The 22,548-nt window shown below is 43.0% G+C and overlaps 1 protein-coding gene across 1 annotated transcript; it reads left to right on the top strand.

Moving 5' to 3' along the window:
- The first annotated feature begins 7,984 nt into the window (after positions 1-7,984).
- On the top strand, positions 7,985-8,828 carry LOC119648459 (uncharacterized protein F54H12.2-like). The gene is made up of 2 exons (XM_038050216.1): positions 7,985-8,621; positions 8,671-8,828. Exons 1-2 carry the CDS (start codon positions 7,985-7,987, stop codon positions 8,826-8,828), a joined length of 795 nt encoding a protein of 264 aa, XP_037906144.1.
- Positions 8,829-22,548: the final 13,720 nt, after the last annotated feature.

The following is a 22,548-nucleotide window of genomic DNA, read 5'->3' on the forward strand; positions in this document are numbered from 1 at the left end:
TGAGCACTATGTAACTAATGAAGTGATGTATGCAGCTGCTGCCGTGCCAAGAATCGGCACAGTTATCGTCCGATTGATTCAGAGTCATATAGTGCGATCTGCTTCGCATGGTGAGAACCCTTGGGTTTCACAGCCGTTCTACCCAAATGATGGGTATTTCGAGAAAACTCCCACGACAGGCTTCATTCCTCCCGAAGCGTTCGTGTATCTTGACAGGAATGGTCTAATTCTTGATTCTGCCGGTGATCCGGTTATGTATCACATACATAGACGGGCCACGGACAAAAGGATAGAATATCCCCCGAATTTGACAGTGGGGGCTCCGGGATTCGACTGGAGATACTAAAGAGCGAGAGCAATTGATATTAAGCGGGATGAAAAAGAGAAATCCTGGTATTGGCGGCTGCGGGATGCCGGTTAGCGGTGGCCGTGCTCAGTTCTGCCATTTGTTTCTTGGTGGGGCTTTGTAAATATGTACATATTGAACGGGTGCTGATTTTGTCTCCAGTTGTAACTTATAAATACATACGTTATTATTCTTTGTTTTTTTTGTATGGATGTTATTGTAAAAAAAAGAAAAAATATATATTATAATATAAAATATATAATTATGATAGTTTTAAGAACAATAATTTAAGTTAAAAGTATCTTTTGAAGCGGTCAAATATTTATTATTGCTTTTATATTTCTTTATTTGCCACTAAGGCCAAGTGAATTCTGTCGGGTTTTTGACCATTTCCCGACAACTTATTGTAAAATTAGATTTTTATTTCTTACTGTTTCTCTTCTCTGCCTGTAAATTTTTATTCGAAAACTTTGAGAGCCCACAGTGGCCATTAGATTTAAGTTATTTTTGTTATTTTAAAAGATTGTTTTTTATTGGTCATTTTTCCAATCTATATACTATTGTTACCTATTTCTTAAAAATAAAGTGATTTTAAAAACAAAAAACAAAAACGTCTGGCCCCTGTTTTTCAGGATCGAGGTTCAATCCCCCTGCGGGACAATCCTTTTTTTCTTGAAACATTAAGTGTTAATAAACAAACCCCAGTTTAGAACCATTTGTGGGTGGGAAAGCCCTCAGCTCAATCTACAGCCAAAGCAGCAACGTGTTGGAATCAACTGCAAATTTGTTTTTAAATTATTTCACTGCAAACAGTGGAGGAAGCCGAGAATTTCGGGGGCTTCCCACTAGCAAAAGGGCTAGTGGGGAGTCGTCTTTGATGGTTTTTAGTCTTAATGATCCTTTTAGAAGGAGCGCTAAATTAGGGCGATCGCCTCCAGCGAAATCGAGTGAGAAACAAATGTCGGATCAAAGGAGCAGCAGCGGCGGAGGCGATTCATTAAATGAGGCTGACGCATTCACACAGCTAGGATCAATGATGCAAAATCTGATGGAGTACATTGGACAGCGAAATAACGTCCACCACGCTATCAAAGACCAAGTGCGTTCTAACAGGGCGACGTACTTTAAGGCTAAAGAGGACGTAAAAGCACGCGAAGAAGGTATACTGCCGAACAGCCCACGAAAAGTGATGTTTACCGTAGCAATAAAAACCATGCTGGAAACATCTCTTCCCAAGAGGCTTTTTGCCAAAGAAATTATTCAAGGTGAAAGGGACATCTCAGCAATGCGCAATAAGCGACAAAGAGATCAAAACGAAGAGGCACAATCACCCCAACGGACAGCGAAACGCAAAAAGGAGAAACCAATGCTGGCGTAACCTAGAAAGACAGAAGACGGAAGCTTATCGGCCCGGGAAAGGCCACTAGCCGCGCCGAAGAATCTACCTGGACTAAAGCAGAAAATAAGAAACGGTTGCAAAGGAGAGCCAGCCCGCGCTGATCATAACAAAAAACCAGCGAGCTGACGTACGCGGAGATTTTGCATAAAGTAAAAGCAGATACCTCTCTGACTGAACTGAGTGGTAATGTTACGTGTATCAGACGTACACAGAAAGGTGATCTTTTGCTGGAGCTTAGATGTAGATGAAAACCTACGGAAAAAAATCGAAGTGTCACTAGGCGAGGCTGTGGCCATCAAAATGAGCAGAGATTCAGTGGTGATAGAATGTAAGGACTTGAATGAAGTCGCCACGAAATCCGAGATCTATGAAGCCTTGCAATCTCAATTAGGACTACAATCAGTGAGCGAAGTCAACGTGCTACGACTTAGGAAGGCGTAAGGGGATACACAGATAACGTCAATAACTCTTCCTGCCGAAGCAGCAAAAAAGGCCGGATACGAGAGCAAAGTCAAGTGCATAAATGTTTTAAGGCTGGCAGTTCGGCCACATTGCGAAAGCCTGTACCAGCTCACAAGACAGCTCTAGTCTGTGCCGCAAGTGCGGAGAGCAAGGCCATTTTGCGAAGGATTGCGACGGAAAGCCCAAATGCGTGTTCTGTATCGAAACGAAAAATAGCAACAGTGCCCACATTGCAGGAAGCAATAAATGCCCAGTATTCAGAAAGGCGTTCATAAATAAGTACAAATGAAATTTATGCAACTAAATCTGAATCACTGTCGAGCGGCCCAAGACCTGCTCTCCCAGAGCGTGTTCGAAAATAATGTCGACATAGCTATTGTATGCGAACAATATGAAAATCTTCATAGCGGAGTATGGGTAGCTGACAAAAACAGCAAAGCCGCGATATGGTGCTGTGGAAGTCGTGCTATAGAAGATGTGAAAAACATCCAGAGAACGGATTTACACGTGCCAAGATAGGAGGTATATACATCTATAGTTGTTACGTAGCCCCGAGCCTCACACTGGAGGAATTCACTTTGATGCTTGAGAAACTATCCTTTAATGTCAGGCGCTATAATCGGAAAATTGCCGGCGATTTCAACTCATGGGCAGAAGAATGGGGAAGCAGAAAAACAAATGCAAGGGGGCAAATACTGTTAGAGGTATTCTCGCGTTTAAATGTCGTACTCGCGAACTCTGGGGGACTCAACACATACCGGAGGGGAGAATTACAATCGGTAGTAGACCTCACTTTCGTCAGTGACACCCTTATCAAAAACTTGCAGTGGCATGTCAGCGAAGAGTACACACACAGCGATCATCAGGCTATTGTCTTCCAAACCTCGCGTAGGAATTATATGAAGCCACCAAAAAGAATAACGATGAGCTGGGTAACAAATTCGATGAAGAAATGTTCAAGGAGGTACTTCTAGATGACACATTATTATGGGAAGCGCACAAGAAAAAGCTTTTACAGGTCGCGGAAAAATTCCAGCGGGCATGCGATGCCTCTATGCCACGGCGTAGCGCTTTCCGAAGACGAAATCCTCATTTCTGGTGGAATTCAGAAATTGAAGAATGTCGAAAAAACTGCCTCAGAGCTAGGAGATGCTCCCAGCGCAGAAGAAATCAACCTGAATTCGTTGAGCTACACATGCAATACAAGAATGCGAGGAAAAAATTGCAAGTAGCTATCACGAAGAGCAAATCCGAATTTTAAGCGGATGTGTACTGAAGCTGATTCTGATTCATGGGGTGGCGCCTACAGGTCTGTAATGTCATCACTGAAAGGCAAGCGCTCCCCACCGATTACCTGTCTTAAATTACTACAAAACATAGTGGACACTCTCTTCCCAGACGATGTGAACTACACAAATCTGCCTAAAGTCCATGTAAACCCCGACGAAATTCCTGTAGTGGTAGAAGAGGAAATTTTTGATGCAGCAAAGAAATTCGCTGAAAGAAGTCCCCAGGGCCAAATGGAATCCCGAATATCGCCCTGAAATTTGCAGCCAGGTCAACACCAGGTATGTTTGCTAAAGTTTTTACGGCATGCCTTAGAGAAGGAGAATTCCACAAGCAATGGAAGCTGCAAAAGTTAATACTTATTCCGAAGCCAGGTAAGCCATTAGGAGATCCCTCCTCTTATCGACCAATATGTTCGGTCAATACCATTAGTAAACTATTTGAAAGAGTATTATACAAGAGGCTGCTCGCTGTTGCGGAAAAGGAAGGACAATCCGACAAGCAATTCGGGTTTCATAAAGGGAGATCAACCGTCAATGCAATCAACATGATGAATGGTCTGGCTCGCCTCGCAATACAAGATGACAAATGCTGCGCAGTGGTGACACTCGATGTAAAAAAGGCATTCAACATTGGAAAGTGGACGAAAATCGTAGAGGCTCTAACCAAACTATAGGCTCCGAAGTACATTGTACGCATCGTTGTTGCATTTCTTCTTGGAAGAAGATTATATTGCGACTCGGACGATGGACAGAAATTTTTCCCAATGACGTGCGGCGTACCACAGGGGTCTGTCTAAGGTCCCTTACTGTTGTTAATTAAGTACAAGAGAGTGCTGACACTACGCCTTCCTAACGGCGTGATAACTATTGGCTTTGCGGACGATATCGGGGTAACAATAGTGGCAAAACGCTTAGACGGAAGAAAAAGGAGGTGGTTTTAGTGAGTAGGAGTCGCACATAACTACATAGCAGGAGCCAGCAATAGGTTTTGAATCTTTCCACCTTCCAACGATGACAAAAAAAGAAAGACGGACAGAGGGACAGACGGACAGTCGGCCAGTCGGACAGGCGGGCAGACGGACAGACGGACAGACGGACAGACGGACAGACGGACAGACGGATAGGTGGACCGACGGAAAACGATGTTCTTAATCTTCCCCTTCCGGAGGAAGCCACTGTTGTGGGCTACGCGGATAATATAGCAATTTGCCCGTATTCAAATTGGGAATCATATTATCACTTCTAAGTCTCTAAGCATCCACTGCAAGTGTGGCCCTAGCAAGGATGATGTCAAACGTGGGAGGGCCACGGTTGCTTCCAGGTTGCTTATAGTTAGGGGTAGTGTGTTCGATCCTGCTCTATGCAGCTCCAGTTTGGGGAAAGGCATTGCAGGTTGCATTTAACGCTAACAAACTGAGTTCAGTCTACAGAAGAACAGCCCTAAGGGTGTGCTCGGCATTCAGGACAGATGATGCAGCATTCCTCATCACTGGAATGATGCCCATTGACATCCTGGCAGATGAGATGACGAATATATATAATGCGAAGTCTATCTCTCCTTTATCGCAGACGAAGAATGCCGAAAGGGAGAGATCTCTAAATAGATGACAAGAGCGTTGGGAACACTCGGGAAAGAGTCGGTGGACACAAAGGCTCATCCCTGCCATCAAGGAGTGGTTGGAGAGACGGCACAGTGAGATCAATTATAATTTCACTCAGTTTCTCAAGGGGCATGGAGGATATCGCCAGTATCTGTTCAGGTTTAAATTAGATACCTCACCAGATTGTCCAAACTGCGATGGAGTCCCAGAGGACCCAGAGCATGTATTCTTCCACTGTCCAAGGTTTGTGGAGGAAAGGAAGAACCTAGAGGAGACTCTAGGAGAGGTGCTCGTACCAGAGAATCTGGTGCGAAGAATGTTAGCATGTCAGGAAGGCTGGGATGCGATCAATTCTATGGTCGTATCTATCCAGAGCAAACTGCGAAAGGCAGAGGAGAATAGAAAAGCGCGGTTATGTACGCCACGTGGAGACGAAGGAGGACCAATCTAAGATGAGCTGACTCCGCCCCGTGATGTAATACCGTATGGTGGTTCCACGGGGCTTAGAGGGGAGTCGGGGGTGGTTTTAGTGGGTAAGAATCCCACAACTCCACAAAAAAAAAAAGACGAACACACGGACAGACAGTGAACCGATTTTAATAAGGTTTTGTTTTACACAAAACCTTAAAAAACGAACGTTATTTTGAAAAGTTATACATATCCCTCTATTGAACATTTTATTGATGTGATTATAGGTCAAATACCGAAGGAACGAAGAATGTATGACAGTTTAGAATCCATCATTGTTTAAGACGCAAATTTTGCGGTCATCATTCACTACTGAGAGTGCAATATTATTAGAGAAGGTTAAACCAATGGAAAGGGATATTCATCGTATAATAGAAAGGCTCCCGGTTGAAAAAACCGCATCATCTGAAAAGGTTCATGAAGAATACACCTCAACAATGAATAAAATTAGCAATCTTAATGAATTAATTGATGAAGTTAGTGGAAAATTTGATAAGAAAACGTTTGATTCTGGTAGAGGCTTTAACAAAGAACTTTCAATGATATCAGATGAAGTTCGATGTTTAAAGAAAGAAGTTGACGGAATATCGAAGGGTACTTCAGAAAACTGCCCACTGTGTCTAGTAAATATGGCAATGGAGGAATGGCTTTCATCTCCAGTGACAACGGCAATGGTGGGTGAGAGATTCGTACAATGCCTACGTGTAATACCACTGGAAGGCTGTGGGAAATTGTTAAGATTTGAGCATATAGAACATCATCCGATCGAAAAAACTAAAATATTTCTATGGAAGTAACTTAACAGCAAGGCAAATTGATTTAATTCTGTGCAAGCGAGGCTCCATCCTACCTGCTTCATTTCAAACGCCGATAAAGTATAAATATACTGTCTGTTTGACAACCAGCTGTATTCTGATTATAAGACTTAAGGAGTTTGAATTGCCACAGACATGGATTCCTATTTCACACGTTATTACCTAACCCAGAGCAGCGGGAATTCATTAATTCAGAATTTAAATCGACCGCCAGATATTAGTCAGCATGGTGGAAATTTTTGGAGTTTCTTTAGAGGTTTAGTGCGACACACGAGCCGCCTGGTCCCGGCAGGAACTACAACCTTAAAACTGGTAGGGCAATACTATAAAAAGTAGGAAGTAAGCCGATTAAGACCATTCTAAAGAAGCAGGCTAAAACTGCTGCCCGGGAGTTAACCCAGAAAAGTATAAATAAACTCTTCAGAGGTTTACACAATGTTGTTACCAATAATCGTTCATCTCGAAAAAAATCAAGATTGATTTCGAAAAGCTGTTAAAAAATTTCTATCTTCAAAGCAAGGGAAACAACGCAAAAAACAGATACACAAACGTGTGGTAGACATTTTTGATAAGTAGAAATGTCATCCCACAAAGAGTGCATGAAATCTGAACTAGATGTTTTCTCAAGCTCGCCAATTCAAAGTAATATTTTAACAAGTCGGGAAACCGGAAGCTGGACGCTTCAGGTACGAAAGGTTTTGTGTATTTCTTAGTACGTAGCACGTAATATATCCATATATTATGTGAGAGTATCCACTTTCGGCACCAGTAGGCACCATATAGTGGCAACCTCTTGATTTTTTTCAGATTTTTCGGTTTGGTAGTTTCTGAGAATGGCCCCCTTAAAGAAGTGATCACTTTCAACCCCCCGCGTTCCCCACCCTTCCAACGAATGTCAAAACTAAGATCGGCTTTGAAAAGTACTAATCGAGACCTTTAATTTGATACCCAACATGACTATATTTGATGAAAAAAAAATTTACACCCCCCTTTTGCATGTATGGGGACCCCCCTTAAATTCGACGTAAAAGGATGTAATTCACTGTATGCGTGAGCGTTCACAGTTCCCACCTTTCTACCAAATTTGGTGTCAATCGCTGTAACCATCTCCGAGAAAAATGCGTGTGACGGACAGACAGACAGACAGACAGACAGACAGACGGACAGACAGACAGACAGACAGACAGTAAACCGATTTTAATAAGGTTTTGTGTTTACACAAAACCTTAAAAAAAGAGGAAGTAGCATACAATCCCATAGCTTCATTAGATAACTCGACCATTTAAGAATTTGTGTCGTTAGGTCATGGCGATACTTACATACCGCGATCTGTCTAGTATATATCTTCGACTAAAAGTACGACTTATTAGAGCAAAAGATAGGAAAGAGAAATTGTACAATGTAGCTTCTCCACCGATTGATGATGTCAATAATGTTCTACATTTGCTGTTCAGACAATGTACAATACAGTTAAATGGTAAGCCAATAGCGCAAACTGACTACAATTACCAATATAAAGCTTATATTGAAAATTTGCTAAATTATGGCAAGGATACCACCGAAACCCATTTGGAGTATGCCGGATGGCATCTTGATAGAATGTGATGGACATAATTGAAAGTGGAAAGCCATCTGATTCAAACCAAGGATATAGTAAAAGATCCAAGTTGCTTGCACACAGCAATGTGGTGGAGTTTATGGGAAAAGTTCATGAAGATATCTTAAATCAAGATAAATTGTTAATCAACGGGGTAGATCTGCCTGTCATTTTTTCGCCAGAAAAACTCGAATTTTACTTGTATTGCAAAGACGACGTTCAGCCATTACTAATCAAAATTATAGAAGCGACAATGTACATGAACCATGTAACTGTCAATCCGAACATCTTATATGCACATGAAAGTGTTCTCCAAAGATCTAATACAATATATTTATATAAACGTGTAGAAGTGAAGGTATGTACTCTACCCGCAAACACATTTTCACTTTCACTCGATAATGTGGCCATTGGACCTAACTTGCTGGTGTTCGGTATGGTAGACAATGAGGCATATACAGGAAAACGGTCGAAAAATTCATACAACTTTAAACACAATAATCTGACAAGGTTCAATTTATCAGTCAATGGAGTACAAGTACCGAACCAACCTCTAGAGTTTGACTTTTCAAATGAACCTCCCATTAGAACGCGAGGATATCTAAGCTTGTTCAAGGGTACTGGAATATATTATTCCGACCAAGGTAATGGACGATAATGGAGCGTTCTTGTTGGTGTTTAATTTCGCTCCAGACAATTTCAACAATTCATGTGGAAATCTACTGAACCAGGGCACGATTAGGATTCGATTCAAAAACACTCTAAAACAAAGCACCACATGCGTTGTTTACGCAGAGTATGAGAACAGTATCGAGATAGACAAGGCTCGGAATATTTTCACGAGCTATTAAAATCTTCAAGCTTAAAGAGGAAACTTGAGACTCTTTACCGGAAAATCAGTTTGGGCTTTTGAAAAAATACAAAATTCCGGTGGGTCAGAGCAGTATCCAATTACAGACACTTAAACTTTTGAAGCTATATGAGATGAAGCGGTTCTATAATATTGTTATGTACTACAACAACAGTGCATCAGAGAGCGTGAAAGAATCCTATAAAGGATACGTCGCAAAGTGCCGAGAGAAAAACACCACCAAACTGCCAGACGAAGACTTCATTATACCATCGAGAGTATCTTACGTTCATGTTAATTATTCCAGACTTTTTTATGAAATTTCGATATTTTGTTTGTAAAGAAATAAAGAAGCAAATTAAATAAAAGGCAATGTTGTCTGTTTTATTCATTTTATTCTATTAGATACATATACATATACTCTCATTATTTTCTAAAGCACATCTAACATTTCGACATGTATCACACAATTTGTTTTATACTTTTTAAAAAGGCGAAGTTTGGGAATGTTTGCCTGAATAATTTCAACGTCTTTAAGCTATAACCTTCTAGGGTTGATAAAATTTCAGGTAAATCATTATAATCCATGACGCCATCCGCCCATGTTAATCCATTTATGAATTTATAATTATAATCCTTTCTTCCTTTTGGAACGGGGCTTGAAATAATACAAAACTGGGTTCAATGTAACTATCTCTTTTACAAATATTTGCTTATTGTTACCAACTATAAACTTTACATCAACAACAACCGACTTTTTGTTAGATTCCATAACGTACTGCATCTTTTCCGAATCTGCGATCAGAATACTAAAAAATCAAAGAAGCATTCCTATTTATATTAATTATTTCTTTTAATTTTTCTTTCTCTTTTCATTCTTGCAATTTAATTTTCTTAAAGCCGTGTGGATAGGATAAATGATTATCCACGAGAATTTTTTTATTAAAAGTAAATGCCAGAGTTTTTTCTAATCTTGATAATCGCCCCATTTTCTTCCTCAGCTTTTCCCATTACCAAAAACTTTACATAATTAAAGTTTACAATTTTGAATGTTTGAAAATTAATTGTTATGCCCTTAAATTTTGTTCTATGTTGAACAATATGAGAAATTTGAACTTTAAAACTATATTTGAGGACCAATAGATACAGATTCCGAAATAAATGCATTAGGACCGACTGGTACTTTCTTCCTACTTCTGATTTAACGTGTCGCACTTGCTACCCTTAATGATATCGGACGAATTGAATTTGAAACATCGTAAAAACAACCAGAAAATTCATAAACAGTGTTTGTTTTTGTGTTAAACCCATCGACGGAGAATCCGTCTTTCTCTAATTTCATTTCACCTCTATTTAGTGCGGATAAAATTTCAACTGCAGTATTCATACTTTTGAAATGTGGCTATTTGAGTGAAGCAAATGAAAACTGTTTTCCTTTCAAATATTTATTTTTTGGCATGATGGCCAAGGATTAAGCTTCTAAGATTTTTTTCCGAAATACTAGCATGCAGCCTGATGCTATCGTTAAGAATTCTGTGAAAGGATTAACAGCAGTTATGTCCAGAAATTCCATCATAAAAGATAAGCATCCTGAACGAAAAATAGTGACATCTCTATTCTCTCTTTTACCACAATTGACACAATCATTTGATATGTCAGAGTAATCGTAACATGAAAAACATACTTGATGGGCAGTTGTTAAATTTGCAATGTGTAAATGTGTATACGGAGATGCACCGTAGATAGTATCTTGTGTGGTTTCGCAGTCGAAAAAAATAATTAGAAAACGTGAATTACCTTTCCCCCAATATGGTTGAATGTAGCATAGACGTTCTTATGGAACTACTTTATAACATGTTTGGCGAAAGTACTCATTCCATTTATTTCTAATAATAAAATTCAAGAATTTGTTACATACTTTACAGATTTTTAAGGAGTCACAAACATTATCTTTTCGGATTTTATTCTAAATATGCTGTAGATAACAGTGGTCTCCTCTAAACGATCGATTACACTTTAGGCAATCCTTTAAGTAGAAGTAAATTGGCAACGAGGATAGGAATAACAGTATGTTCACTTCATTAACGAAATCTGTAATTGGTGACACCGCAATAATTGCAGGCATATCTCTTACCTCTCTTAGCGATTTGATAACGTAGTAATGGTTTTATAGTGATGAATAATATAATAAATTATTTTTATTTCGGTCAGAAAAAAATTATATTTGGATTAGTGATATCATTGAACACAGCAATCTGGTAACTATTGAGATACTTTTGAAATTCATACAGATCTAGTGAGCTACAGCCATTGATTTCACTTACATCTACATTTACAAGTTTACAAAGTTTTTTAGCTTCCTTACTTAAACTATTTTTTCCTATTTCACTATTCAAAACATTGCAAATATCTCTCGGAACAACATCTACACCGCTAGTTTTCTTCAATAGGACATCAGCTTCACTTAGCAATTTTAGATTTCTTCTTCCCTTCTCAAAATTGCATCAATGTGTATAATATCGTCTGACAGTAATGTTGAATACGGCTGACCAATGCTTGATATTATGTGTTTGTGTGTGTTTAGAGGTCTTAAACTAGATCATATAGGTTTCTCATGCATCGAGTTTGACGGTGAAAGGTTAAAGGTATTTCTAAGGCCTTTCAAAATATTTTCCTCAGGATCTTTAAACTCAACCAGACGGAAAACCATTTCCACCCTTGTCACATTAAATTTCTTGAAATTTGCTACTTTTTTGAAATTATTTCGATTTTTTTTCTTTTAATCCTGAACCGACTTGATGATCACCTCAAACCAAAGCTCTTTACCCGAAGCAACAGAATTTTGTAAAAGTTGAATTAAATTAGAAGTGAAAGACATTTTTAGAAAATTTTATTTTACTTTATGCTATTTTAAGGTTTGCAAAACAAAACCTTAATAAAATCGGTTCAATGTCTGTCTGTCTGTCCATCTGTCTGTCTGTCTGTCTGTCCGTCTGGCTGTCTGTCTGTCTGTCTTTTTTTCCGATGAAAGCTTCAAAAGCTACCGCAGGCATCTACCACACGTTTATGTGGGCCTCTCACCCACTAAAACCACCTCCTTCCACTCTCCCCGCGGGACTTCCATTTGGTACTACGTCGCGGGGCTGGATCAGAATTTATTCTGCGCTCATGTCAACATTCGTGTTCCCCTCGCATTCATTCTTTCGGATGACTTCCTCCTGCCTAAGCTTCTTTACGATGGCTGTAATCACTTTTTCAACTTCGGTCCATATCCTCTTGGCTTTCACCATAAGTTCCATGATATTTTCGGGTGTAAAGTGCTCCCCGGTTGTAGCTTCTAATGTAGCCCTTTGGGCTTCGAATCTGGGGCAGGGAAAAAAGACGTGTTCTGCGTCCTCTGGAATGTTTGCACACTGTGGGCAATATGGCGAATCATCACTCCCAAATCGATACAGATATGCTCGATAGCTTCCGTGTCCGCTCAAGTATTGAGTTAGGTCGAAACCTATTTCGCCGTTAGGTCGCTCGATCCATTTCCGGATATCCCATATGATTTTGTGAGTCCAGCGGCCTTTTTCTGACTCGTCTCACTTCTCTTGCAATTCCTCGACAGTTTCAGCTAGTGCGAACTGTCGCCGACGGACAGGAGATTCTCCTGCTATCACGCAAGCTGCTTCATTGGAAATTGTTCTGTAAGCGCAACATGTTCGGGGTACACTTATGCGATACACAGCTTTAATCTTTCTCTTATTTACTATATTTTCCAGTGCATCTGCCCATACTGGGGCTGCATACAGTAGGATCGAACTGACCACCCTCGAAATAAGGAGTCGACGGCTCGGCCTTGAGCCGCCTATATTTGGTAGCATTCTCGCAACCAGCGCTCCGATGTTATATGCCTTGGTCCTATGCCATGCTGCACCCTCCACATGCAATCTGAAATTCAACCCCTGGTCAATCATTACACCTAAGTACTTAAGTGCAAGCTTGGAATGAATTGTTTGCGTTTCAACTTTAATCTTCATGGAAGTGAACTTTCTCCGCTTGGTAATAAGTACTACTTCCGTCTTATGCTGTAGACCAGCATTCTCTAACCAGGATTTAATCTCATAGACTGCTTCATTTGCATAGAGCTCGACTTCTTCGGGAAGGCGTGCAACAACCGTCACACCAACATCGTCCGCGAAACCAATGGAGGCTACACCAGCAGGAAGATCTAGGGTCAGTACCATGTTATACATAATAATCCACAAGAGTGACCCTAGGACAGACCCTTGTGGAACTCCACATGTCGTTTGATATGATTTCATTCCTTCATCTGATTCGCAGCACAGAATCCTATCGATCAGGAACTCGGCAACGATACGGACCAGGTACTTCGCCACGCCTAAGTTGATTAGGAACTCAAGTATCTTGCTCCATCTAGCGGAATTGAAGGCATTCTTCACATCAAGTGTAATCACTGCACAACATTTGCCCTCGTCAAGTGCGATCTTAGCTGTGTTAGCTACTAAGACAAGTGCATCCGTTGTAGACCTCCCCTTTCGAAAACCGAATTGATTTTCGGAGAGACCGCCATCCTTTTCGGCAATTCGAATTAATCTGTTATAGATTACTCGTTTGAATAGTTTGTCAGTATTATTTAGAAGGCATATCGGCTTGTAGGACGTAGCTTCACCCAAAGGTTTGTTTGGCTTGGGGACTAAAATTAATTTCTTCTTCTTCCATTGTGTAGGAAATGCTCCTTCTTTAAGGCATGTGGTGAACGTCTCGGCAAACATATTTGGAGCTGTTTTGACTGCTGCTTTGAGAGCTTTATTGGGGATGCTATCCAAGCCAGGTGCTTTATTTCCAACAATTTTATCCGCAGCTTCGAGGACCTCCTTTTCGCTTACCATGGGAACATCGGCGGTGTGTATCTCGACAGTGGGAAAGTTAGCGGTACTCACATTCTGTGGGAAAAGATCGGTTACTATTTCATCAAGCTGAGTAGGGGAAGAGATCGGTGGGGAGGGTTTGCTTTTAACTTTTGATATTACGGTTTCATAGGCGCCACCCCAGGGGTTCGTGTCAGCTTCATTACACAGTCGCTTAAAGTGTTCGCTTTTACTTTTCATGATGGTCACATGTAGTTTCTGCCGAGCGTTTTTATATTCTTCATGTATGATAATTGCTCGTATCCAGATCCAGTATCACTGCAAATAGTCTTCTAAAAGCTATCCTCAACTCCTTAATAATTTCTGAAGCTGCTGCTGTCTGTTTGTTTATCACACCCAATTTATTCGGAAACCGCTAAGGCTATTGTCACCAGATTTGGTGAGAACATCTGGTCTGTGAATTCCTTGGCATATAGGAAGTGGCGCCATTTTATGTTGTGTTTAAGGGGGGCCACCCATATATGTGAAAGAGGGGTGTAACATTTTTTTCACAGAATATGGTCATGTGGAGTATCAAATGAAAGAGCTCAGTTAATACTTTCCGAAACTGGTCTTTAGTCTAATACTGTATTGAACATAGGGGAGTGAGGGCTCAAAATGTGGTCCAGGTCTTGTTCTCAGAACCTATCCAACCGAAAAATCTGGGGAAAAAATCGTGATGGTGCAGTTGTATGAAATCAAGGCCTCAAAATGGATCCCATTCTGATATCTGGTCAAATAAAGTTAATAATTTGAAAACCCCCATTAAGTTCATTCTAACAGTACAATTTACAAATTTGGTACCATGATAAGCTATAATGTAATATACAACCCTGGAAAATTAAAAAAAAAATCTAACTATTATTAACAAAGTTATAGAAGGTCAAAGTTGTATATTTCACATGAATTTATCGCAATCTAAGACGTATACATATGACGTAATGATCAACAGTGGAATTAATATTTGAATTTTTAGCTTTGTACGTATGAAAAAAACGTGCATAAGAAATATCTTACACAAGGTGAACACAAAACCGTTATACCCGGTTCAACTTCCGGTATTCTGACTTGTGTGAAAATATGATGCTGTTCACGTTTACTACCTTCAGGTGGGCATTGAGAATGTGGCCCAGATGCAGTTAACCCAAGCAATTTGTAGTTCTCAATAACCCTCTGGACAGAAGAATGAGTTTCGCTTACCAATTTCCCGGAACTTTTTACATTTCTCCCGCAGCATAACAAAAATTTCCCTTTTCCCCAACCCTGGCTCAATTTTTTTTGCACCCAACTGGCCAATCAATGCCTGACGACTGGGAAAGAGGCATTATCTGTCTCTAACATAAAAAGGGAGATATCATGCAGTGCAGCAATTATAGAGGTATCACGTTGTTGAGTACCGTCTATAAGATATTCTCCTCTATCTTGCTCGTTCGGATAACCCTATACGCCCAGAACATCATTGGTCCATACCAAAGAGGCATACCAGGCAAATCAGCAACAGATCAGATTTTCTTTCTGCAGCTAGCGATGGAAAAACTGTTGGAATATGGACATCAGTTGCACCATCTTTTCATCGACTTTAAAGTCGCGTATGATAGAATAGCCAGGGTAAAACTGTACACGGCCACGGGAGAATTCGGTATCCCAACGAAATTAATAAGACTCACTAGGTTGACCCTTACCAATGTGCGAGGCCAGATAAAAGCAACAGGATCACTCTCAAGACCATTCGACATCAACAACGGTGTACAACAAAGGGATGCCCTATCAAGCGTCCTCTTTTAACCTGGCCCTGGAGAAAGTGATCTGTTATGCTGAGGTAAATACGAGGGATACGATTCCCTTTAAGTCCTCCCAACTCATCATGACAAGAACGGCCCGAGACGTACAAAATGCATTCATTCAGATCGAGTAGGCGGTGCGAGATCCTGGACTGCACATCAATAAAATAATAATAATAATAGTCGTTAGCGTAACAATTCATATTAGATCAGGGCCTTGAAGTTTATTAGAGCACTTCATTCAAGACCGTAGGGGTACACTACAGTATAATGTAGGAGGCAATGTGGCCAACATTGCGGTCGCCAGAGATTATTACCCTGATCTGACTCAGGTACTCATTCACAGCAGAGTTGACTGGTATGCGACCTCAAATCACGATACAAATCCCACTGCCAACAATGAAATTTAAACCGCGATCTTTCGTACGACAGGCTTGTGCTCTAACCGCTCACCCATCCGGGCATCAATGAAAGCAAGACAAAATATATGGTGGCAACGTCAGCACCAAAAACAAAGCAACCAACAATATCAAATTGCACTGGTCAAACGAGAGACCGTTGATAACTTCTACTAGCTAGGATCAAAAATCACAATATAGGGCAGTTATGACGACGAAATCCGCGCACGTTGCCAATAGAACCGATTCCAGCTACAAAAACTGTTCCGCTCGAAACATCTCAATATGGGGTTAAAGCTCTTACTATGCAAGACAATGATCTTGCCAGTCCTCACGTATTCCTGGAGACGTGGGTTCTTAGCAAGTAAAATTGCGAACTCTTGGCCGCGTTCGAGAAAAGAATCCTCCGAAGAATTTTTGGCCCCTACATGAGGATGGACGATTGCATAGCCTACATAACGACGATATCTATGAGCGATACCACGACTGTCTGGTTGTGAATAAAATCCAGCTCAATCGGTTATGGTGGGCGGGTCACTTAATCCGTGTGGATGAGTATGATCCAGCCCAAAAAGTCTATACGGGGGAATATATATGGTAGAGAAAGCTCTCTGCGACTATCAATGGAAAAACTGTTGGAATAAGGACATCAGTTGCACCATCTTTTCATCAACTTTAAAGCCGCCTATGATAGCATAGCCAGGGTAAAACTATACACGGCCATGAGAGAATTCGGTATTTAAACGAAATTGATAAGACTGACTAGGCTGACCCTGACCAATTTGCGAGGCCAGATAAAAGCAGCAAGATCACTTTCAAGACCATTCGACATCAACAGTGGTCTACGACAAGGGGATGTCCTATCATGCGTCCACTTCAACCTGGCCCTGGAGAAGGTGATTCGCGATGCCGATGTAAATGCGAGAGGCATCATCTTCTTCAAGTCCGCCCAACTACTGGATTACGCTGACGATATCGACATCATAGAAGAACCACCCGAGACGTACAAACTGCCCTCATCCAGATCGAGCAGACGGCAATCAGCGCGAGATCTTGGGCTGCACATTAATGAAGGCAAGACGAAGTGCATGGAGGTAACGCCAAAACCAAAAGAACGAACAACATCGAATTGCACTGGTCAAACGAAAACAATAAAGATAGGAGACTATAACTTTGAGACCGTTGAAAATTTCTCCTATCTACGGTCAAATCATAAACAATAACAGGTATGACGATGAAATCCGCGCACGGTTGTTGGCTGCCAACAGAGTCTATTTCAGCTTGCAAAAACTGTTCCGCTCGAAACGTCTCACTATAGGGTCAAAGCTCTTACTGTAAAAGACAATGATCTTGCCAGTCCCCATGTATTTCTCGGGGACTTGGGTTCTTAGCAAAAAAACTGCGAACTCTTCGCCGCTTTCGAGAGAAGAATCTTCCTCTGTGCATAAAATCCGACTCAACAGGTTGCGGTGGGCGGGTTACTTAATCCGTATGGAGGCAATATCTATGGTAGAAAAAGAAGAGAACAAGCGATGACGTAGGTCAGGACGCCAGACAGCTTTAAGGGATAACGAATTGGAGGACCTCGTCGCAAAACCGGGGTATCTGGAGTTCCTTATTAAGGCAGGCCTAGACGGGATACCGGTTGTTGTGCCGTTGATGATGATGATGAACATAATGCGCAATACGATCCCAGCTGCCAGCGCTCTTCAGCATCTCTCTGACAATGTTGTCTGGAAAGAGCTCCCCTGTGTCTGCATAAAGTTGCTGGCGAAAGCCGTCCCACCTCTCGCAAGGGAAAAAATGTGGAAACTCCTTGTCAAGGGCATCAGCCCATACCTCCGCGCCATAGAGCAGAACCGACTGCGTTGCATCCATAAGGAGAGGTCTCCTAGTAGATATAGGGTCCCCGACATTCGCCATTAGCCGACTCAAGGCCGCGACCACAACTGCAATCCTGTCCGCTGCCGCTTTTTTTTTAATATGGTAGGTGAATGCATTTATGCATACAGTGTTGGACTCCCGGTTCAGCACGTCGTCGGACTACCAACAAAACACGTCCTCATCGTCAGAGAACTAGCCTGGAACCGTTTGTCACATTACTTCGGGCTAGTCCCCGAACTCTCCCGTCTTGCGGAGCCTTCAAATCAGGGAATTCCTTTCACCAAAGGGAGGGGAGGGAGGAAACTTTCAGTTCAAGGAACCCCCTGCCATCCGCCTCCTCCACCGGTCGAGCTCTATCTTCTTAGCAACGAGAAGAGCCCGAACGTAATGGGCAACACGGCTTCACCTGTCAGCACTCCTCAGCATCTCTTCGACAATGTTGTCTAGAGAGAGATCCCCTGTGTTTAAATAGAGCTGCTGACGAACCTCATCCCATCTTCCACAAGAAAAAAAGTGTGGTGGGCGTCGTCCTCAACTCCATTGCAGAACACACAATCCGGAGGTCGTGCCATTCCAATCTTGTGCAGGTAACACTGAAAACTTCCATGCCCACTGAAAAATTGGGTAAGGAAATAAGCAGTCTCACCATGCTTCCGATTCAGCCACTCACCTAAGTTGCCGATGAGCGAAGTCCATCTGCTTGTAGTTTCATTTCGCCACGAGATCTGCCACTCGTCTAAAGTGCGTTGCCGTTCTTCGTGGACAACCACCTCCCTTGGCTCATCTCCCTTGCCCTTGTACTATGGCTTGACGCTCCTTAGCAAGAAGGAAAACGGGTATCACTCCCGCGATCAGCATCACGGCCGGTTCAGAGACAGTGCGGTACGCAGATGCCACCCGCAAAGCTCCCAGTCTCTTCACTTGCGCGAGACGTTTACAATATACCTCCTTGCCAAGAGCGTCAGCCCATACCTCGTACCCCGTAGAACAGGACAGACTGCGTTGAACTCATCAGTAGACGTCGCCTGCTAGACGTCGTTATCAGGTTCATAACTGAATTTACGACAGTGTCAGCTGCGGCGCCATCGCCCCCAGAAGTACCCTCCAGCGCGCCCCTACCTGTTCAAAAAGTTTCGACAAACTTCCCGGTGTTCAATTTCGCGACGTTCCATACACAGAAAGATCACCGAGGTCCGCACACCGAGAGTTTGTGTCCACCACTTCGAAGGCAATGTATTGGTGGTCGCTTACCGAGAAGTCATCCAGAACTCGCCATCTGTTCACCAGTGCTTCCGACGCGAAGGTTACGACTGGAATGCTTTCCTCGCAGCCCGGGCGCCAGAACGTTGGGGTGGATCCGGTGTTTGGAACTACTAGTCCTGTTTTCGCCGCCATTTCCAGAATTCGTTTCCTTCTGGAGTCTGTGTGAGGCATGCCCCATTCAAGCGGCCTAGCATTGAAGTCACCCCCGACCAGGATTCGCTCATCCGTGATAGCGTCCTCCAAAGCATCAAGCCTCCGACGAAAGTGCGGCATCGTCTCATTCGGCGTAAGATAGACACTAAAAAACGTTATCCCTGAACACTGAATCCAGACAAAGCCGTCCCCTCGGCCTTGGGAAAGAAGCCTAAGGAGGTTGCCGTCCCGAAGCCGGATGGCCGCGGTACCTGTTATGTCAGGGTGCCATGAAACTGGCCCCTTATTTTGGTATTGCTCACTGATGAGAACTAAATCAGCTTTGGTCTCCACAGCGAACTGCGCTAGCAACTCGTGAGCGGTTGCACTCCCGTGCATATTGATTTGTAGGATGTGAATCATGTTGACCGTGTCCTAGCTCTTTCCAATTCTGCTCTGAAAACTGGATACCGCCCCGAGCCCGCAGAGTGCGCAACACTCTCATCTGTCGCGCCACGGTCTCTGCATAGGACGCAGCTTTCCTTTTCATTGCAGGTGTTTGCTTTATGGCCTGCCTGACCGCATTTCTGGCATGTTGCTCTTCTGTCAGGTCCCCGACAGTTTGCAGGTGTGTGCCCATAATCCAAACATCTGTAACATTTGGTTGGGGCGGCCCAGATTCGTATCGTACACACTACCCAATCAATTCTTATTTTTCCGCTGCTTAGAAGCTTGGTCGCGGATTGCTCGGCAACTTCCACCACAGCGAGTTTTTGGCCTCGGGAGTTCGCAGAGGTGATACCAATCCGGACATTGGTTATCTCCGGACATTCGCGTTCGATGGCCTCTTCTTCCAGGCTGGAAACCAAAGCTTTTTCTCCCAGAAGCCGCTTGACTGCTTCACAGAACGTAACTTTATTTATAGTCCTCTTCAGCTTACACCAGAGTAGTCGACAGTCCTCCCACTCGGCTTATATTCGATTAGTTTCGGCAGTTTCCATGCCTCCTTCCGCATGTTTCTCTTTGTCTTAAAATGTGGCGCAGGTCATCCCAAGTCCAGCCTAGTATTTTACTAGGCGCGCTTATTTCTTGGGAGTGACTATCTCCTCTCCCCTTGTCCCTCGCTGCTGAGTATAGATGGTAGCTGTGGAAATAATTCTTTTTATTTTGGGTCTTACCAGAATTCCTTTCTAAACCAGGGAGTTCTCCGTCCTCAATGAAGGAAACACTATTGTACACGTTTAACACTTGTTATTTACGCTACTACATTAATCTACACTTTACTCAGCCGCTCGGGCACTCGTTAAAATACATGCTAAAAAGCCCGTTAATTTAATTAAACTATTTCTCTACTACTCGCTGTGCAACTCCTCTGATACTCACTCTGCAACTCCTCTGCTACTCACTCCGCAACTCCTCTGCTACTCGCTCTGCAACTCACTCTGCAACTCCTCTGCTACTCACTCTTTAACTCCTGTGCTACTCACTCTGCAACTCCTTTGCGACTCCAACCACTAACTCCTCTACTAACTCACTCCGGTAACTCCATTGATTTCCGCCTCGCTGCAGCTTAAGTAGCTTCAGTCGCCAAAACCACTTGCAGCAATCCGGAACTTACACAGTTGTCCAGGTCAAGTTTTGTTTGTTGCTTCTTAATACAGCAGTAAATACAGTTAGCCAATGGGCGATGTCGTCAGAATATACTCAGGTGCACACATCACTGAAACTATGGTGCTGGTGACGATATAGCTCGATAGCAAGCCGGAACACGGAATCGCTTGCAAAGTTATACATTAGCACATGGACAAGGTTGCTAATGTTTGTTTTGTAATTGGAGCATTCTGCGACGTACGCTGACCTTACAGAAATCACTGTCGGTGATTGTTGACGATGTTTACGGGGACTTAGGTGGTCGATGGGTTGTGGGAATTTCTCAAACAGCAATTATAGCACTGTGTGGTATAGTCTGGGTTCCTGACTCCATTGCAGGTGCCGTATCCTGCGTCCTTCACTGGGTGCTGGGGCGAACGGCGTATTTTCGTGCTGCGAATAAACGCAGCCAGCTCACTCTCCACTTCCACTATCCCCTCGTTTCCTTTGTTTTTATTTCCATTTAAGTTGTATACCAGCGCATCGTGTGGAAGGAAGCGGGCCGCAATAGTCAGGAACCGGTATACCCTCTACTAATACCGATTCAATGCACACTATCCGACCAGGGTCTAAAGGGGCTGGCTTCTGAAACACGCCACAACTACCACCTTGGCAGAGCTAAGCTCACATTACTCCATCGACGTCGACAAGGAGTTGTCGACTGCTCCGGGGACTCCCAGTGTGTTTCGGCGTGTACCGGTCATTAGCAGTTCGCTCTTCACCAAGAAAATTTCTCGAGGCTACTACCTAAGGACGCATGTATTATGGTAGTTAGGGGGTCAGAACTACTTGCCCGGGCACCTCGGGGACGCCACTCCCCGTATCGTAAGTGACCCGTGAAGGATCGTTGACGATCCCTGATTTGCTGCTGCTTTGATTTGCTGGAAGAAGTTCATCTTCGCGTCGAGTATTAAACCAAGGTATTTAACCGCTGCTTTTGACTCTATAGTCAACTTGCTGATCGATATGGAACGCAGGGTCGGAGTCCCCCTTCTGGACAAGATGACTACTAAAACCGTGAGCAGTCATCCATCCGCTCACCCGTTCCATCAATATGCCAAGTCTGCTTTGCGTCTGTTCAACAGTGCGTCCGACAACAAGTGCCGCAACGTCGTCTGCATAACCAACCATGCGAGACTCTTCGGGCATATCGAGTCTCAGCAGACCATCATAGGAAGCGTTCCAGAGGTGCGGCACTAGGATGTATTCCTGTGCTACTCCCTACGTGATTTCCATCGTCCTTTGGCCTTCTAGCGTCTCATAGAGCAGGGAGCGGTCTTTCAGATAATCCCTCAATATTCACAAGAGATAGCTTGGCACGTGAAATAAGTTTTCTAGTATGCCTAGCATATCTGTCCATCTTACGGAATTGAAGGCATTTCTGACATCAAGCGTTATGAGGAGCACTATCCATCGAGATTGGCGGCTGTGTGCCTCGGCTCGATGAACCGCATCTATGACTTCCATAATAGCATCCACTGTGGATCTCCCTGCCTTGGGATAAATCCCCGGCAACGCTGTTCGCTTCAGCGAGTCTACTCCTGATGAGCTTCTCGAGCACTTTTCCGGCCGTGTCAACCATACAAAGCGGTCGGTATGCACACGGGAGCTCCGGGTCTCCTTTACCCTTGCTGATCCGCGCGAGTCTGGACACTTCCCAGCGACAAAGAAAAATGCCCTCCTTTAAGCAAGCGTTG

This window comes from Hermetia illucens, chromosome 2, assembly GCF_905115235.1.
Source record: "Hermetia illucens chromosome 2, iHerIll2.2.curated.20191125, whole genome shotgun sequence".
Lineage (NCBI taxonomy): Eukaryota > Metazoa > Arthropoda > Insecta > Diptera > Stratiomyidae > Hermetia > Hermetia illucens.

Coding starts and splice junctions, on each gene's coding strand:
- LOC119648459 (XM_038050216.1), top strand. CDS start 7,985: ATGGACATAATTGAAAGTGGAAAGCCATCTGATTCAAACCAAGGATAT. Junction 8,622..8,670: donor AATATATTATTCCGACCAAG/GTAATGGACGAT, acceptor ATTTCGCTCCAG/ACAATTTCAACAATTCATGT.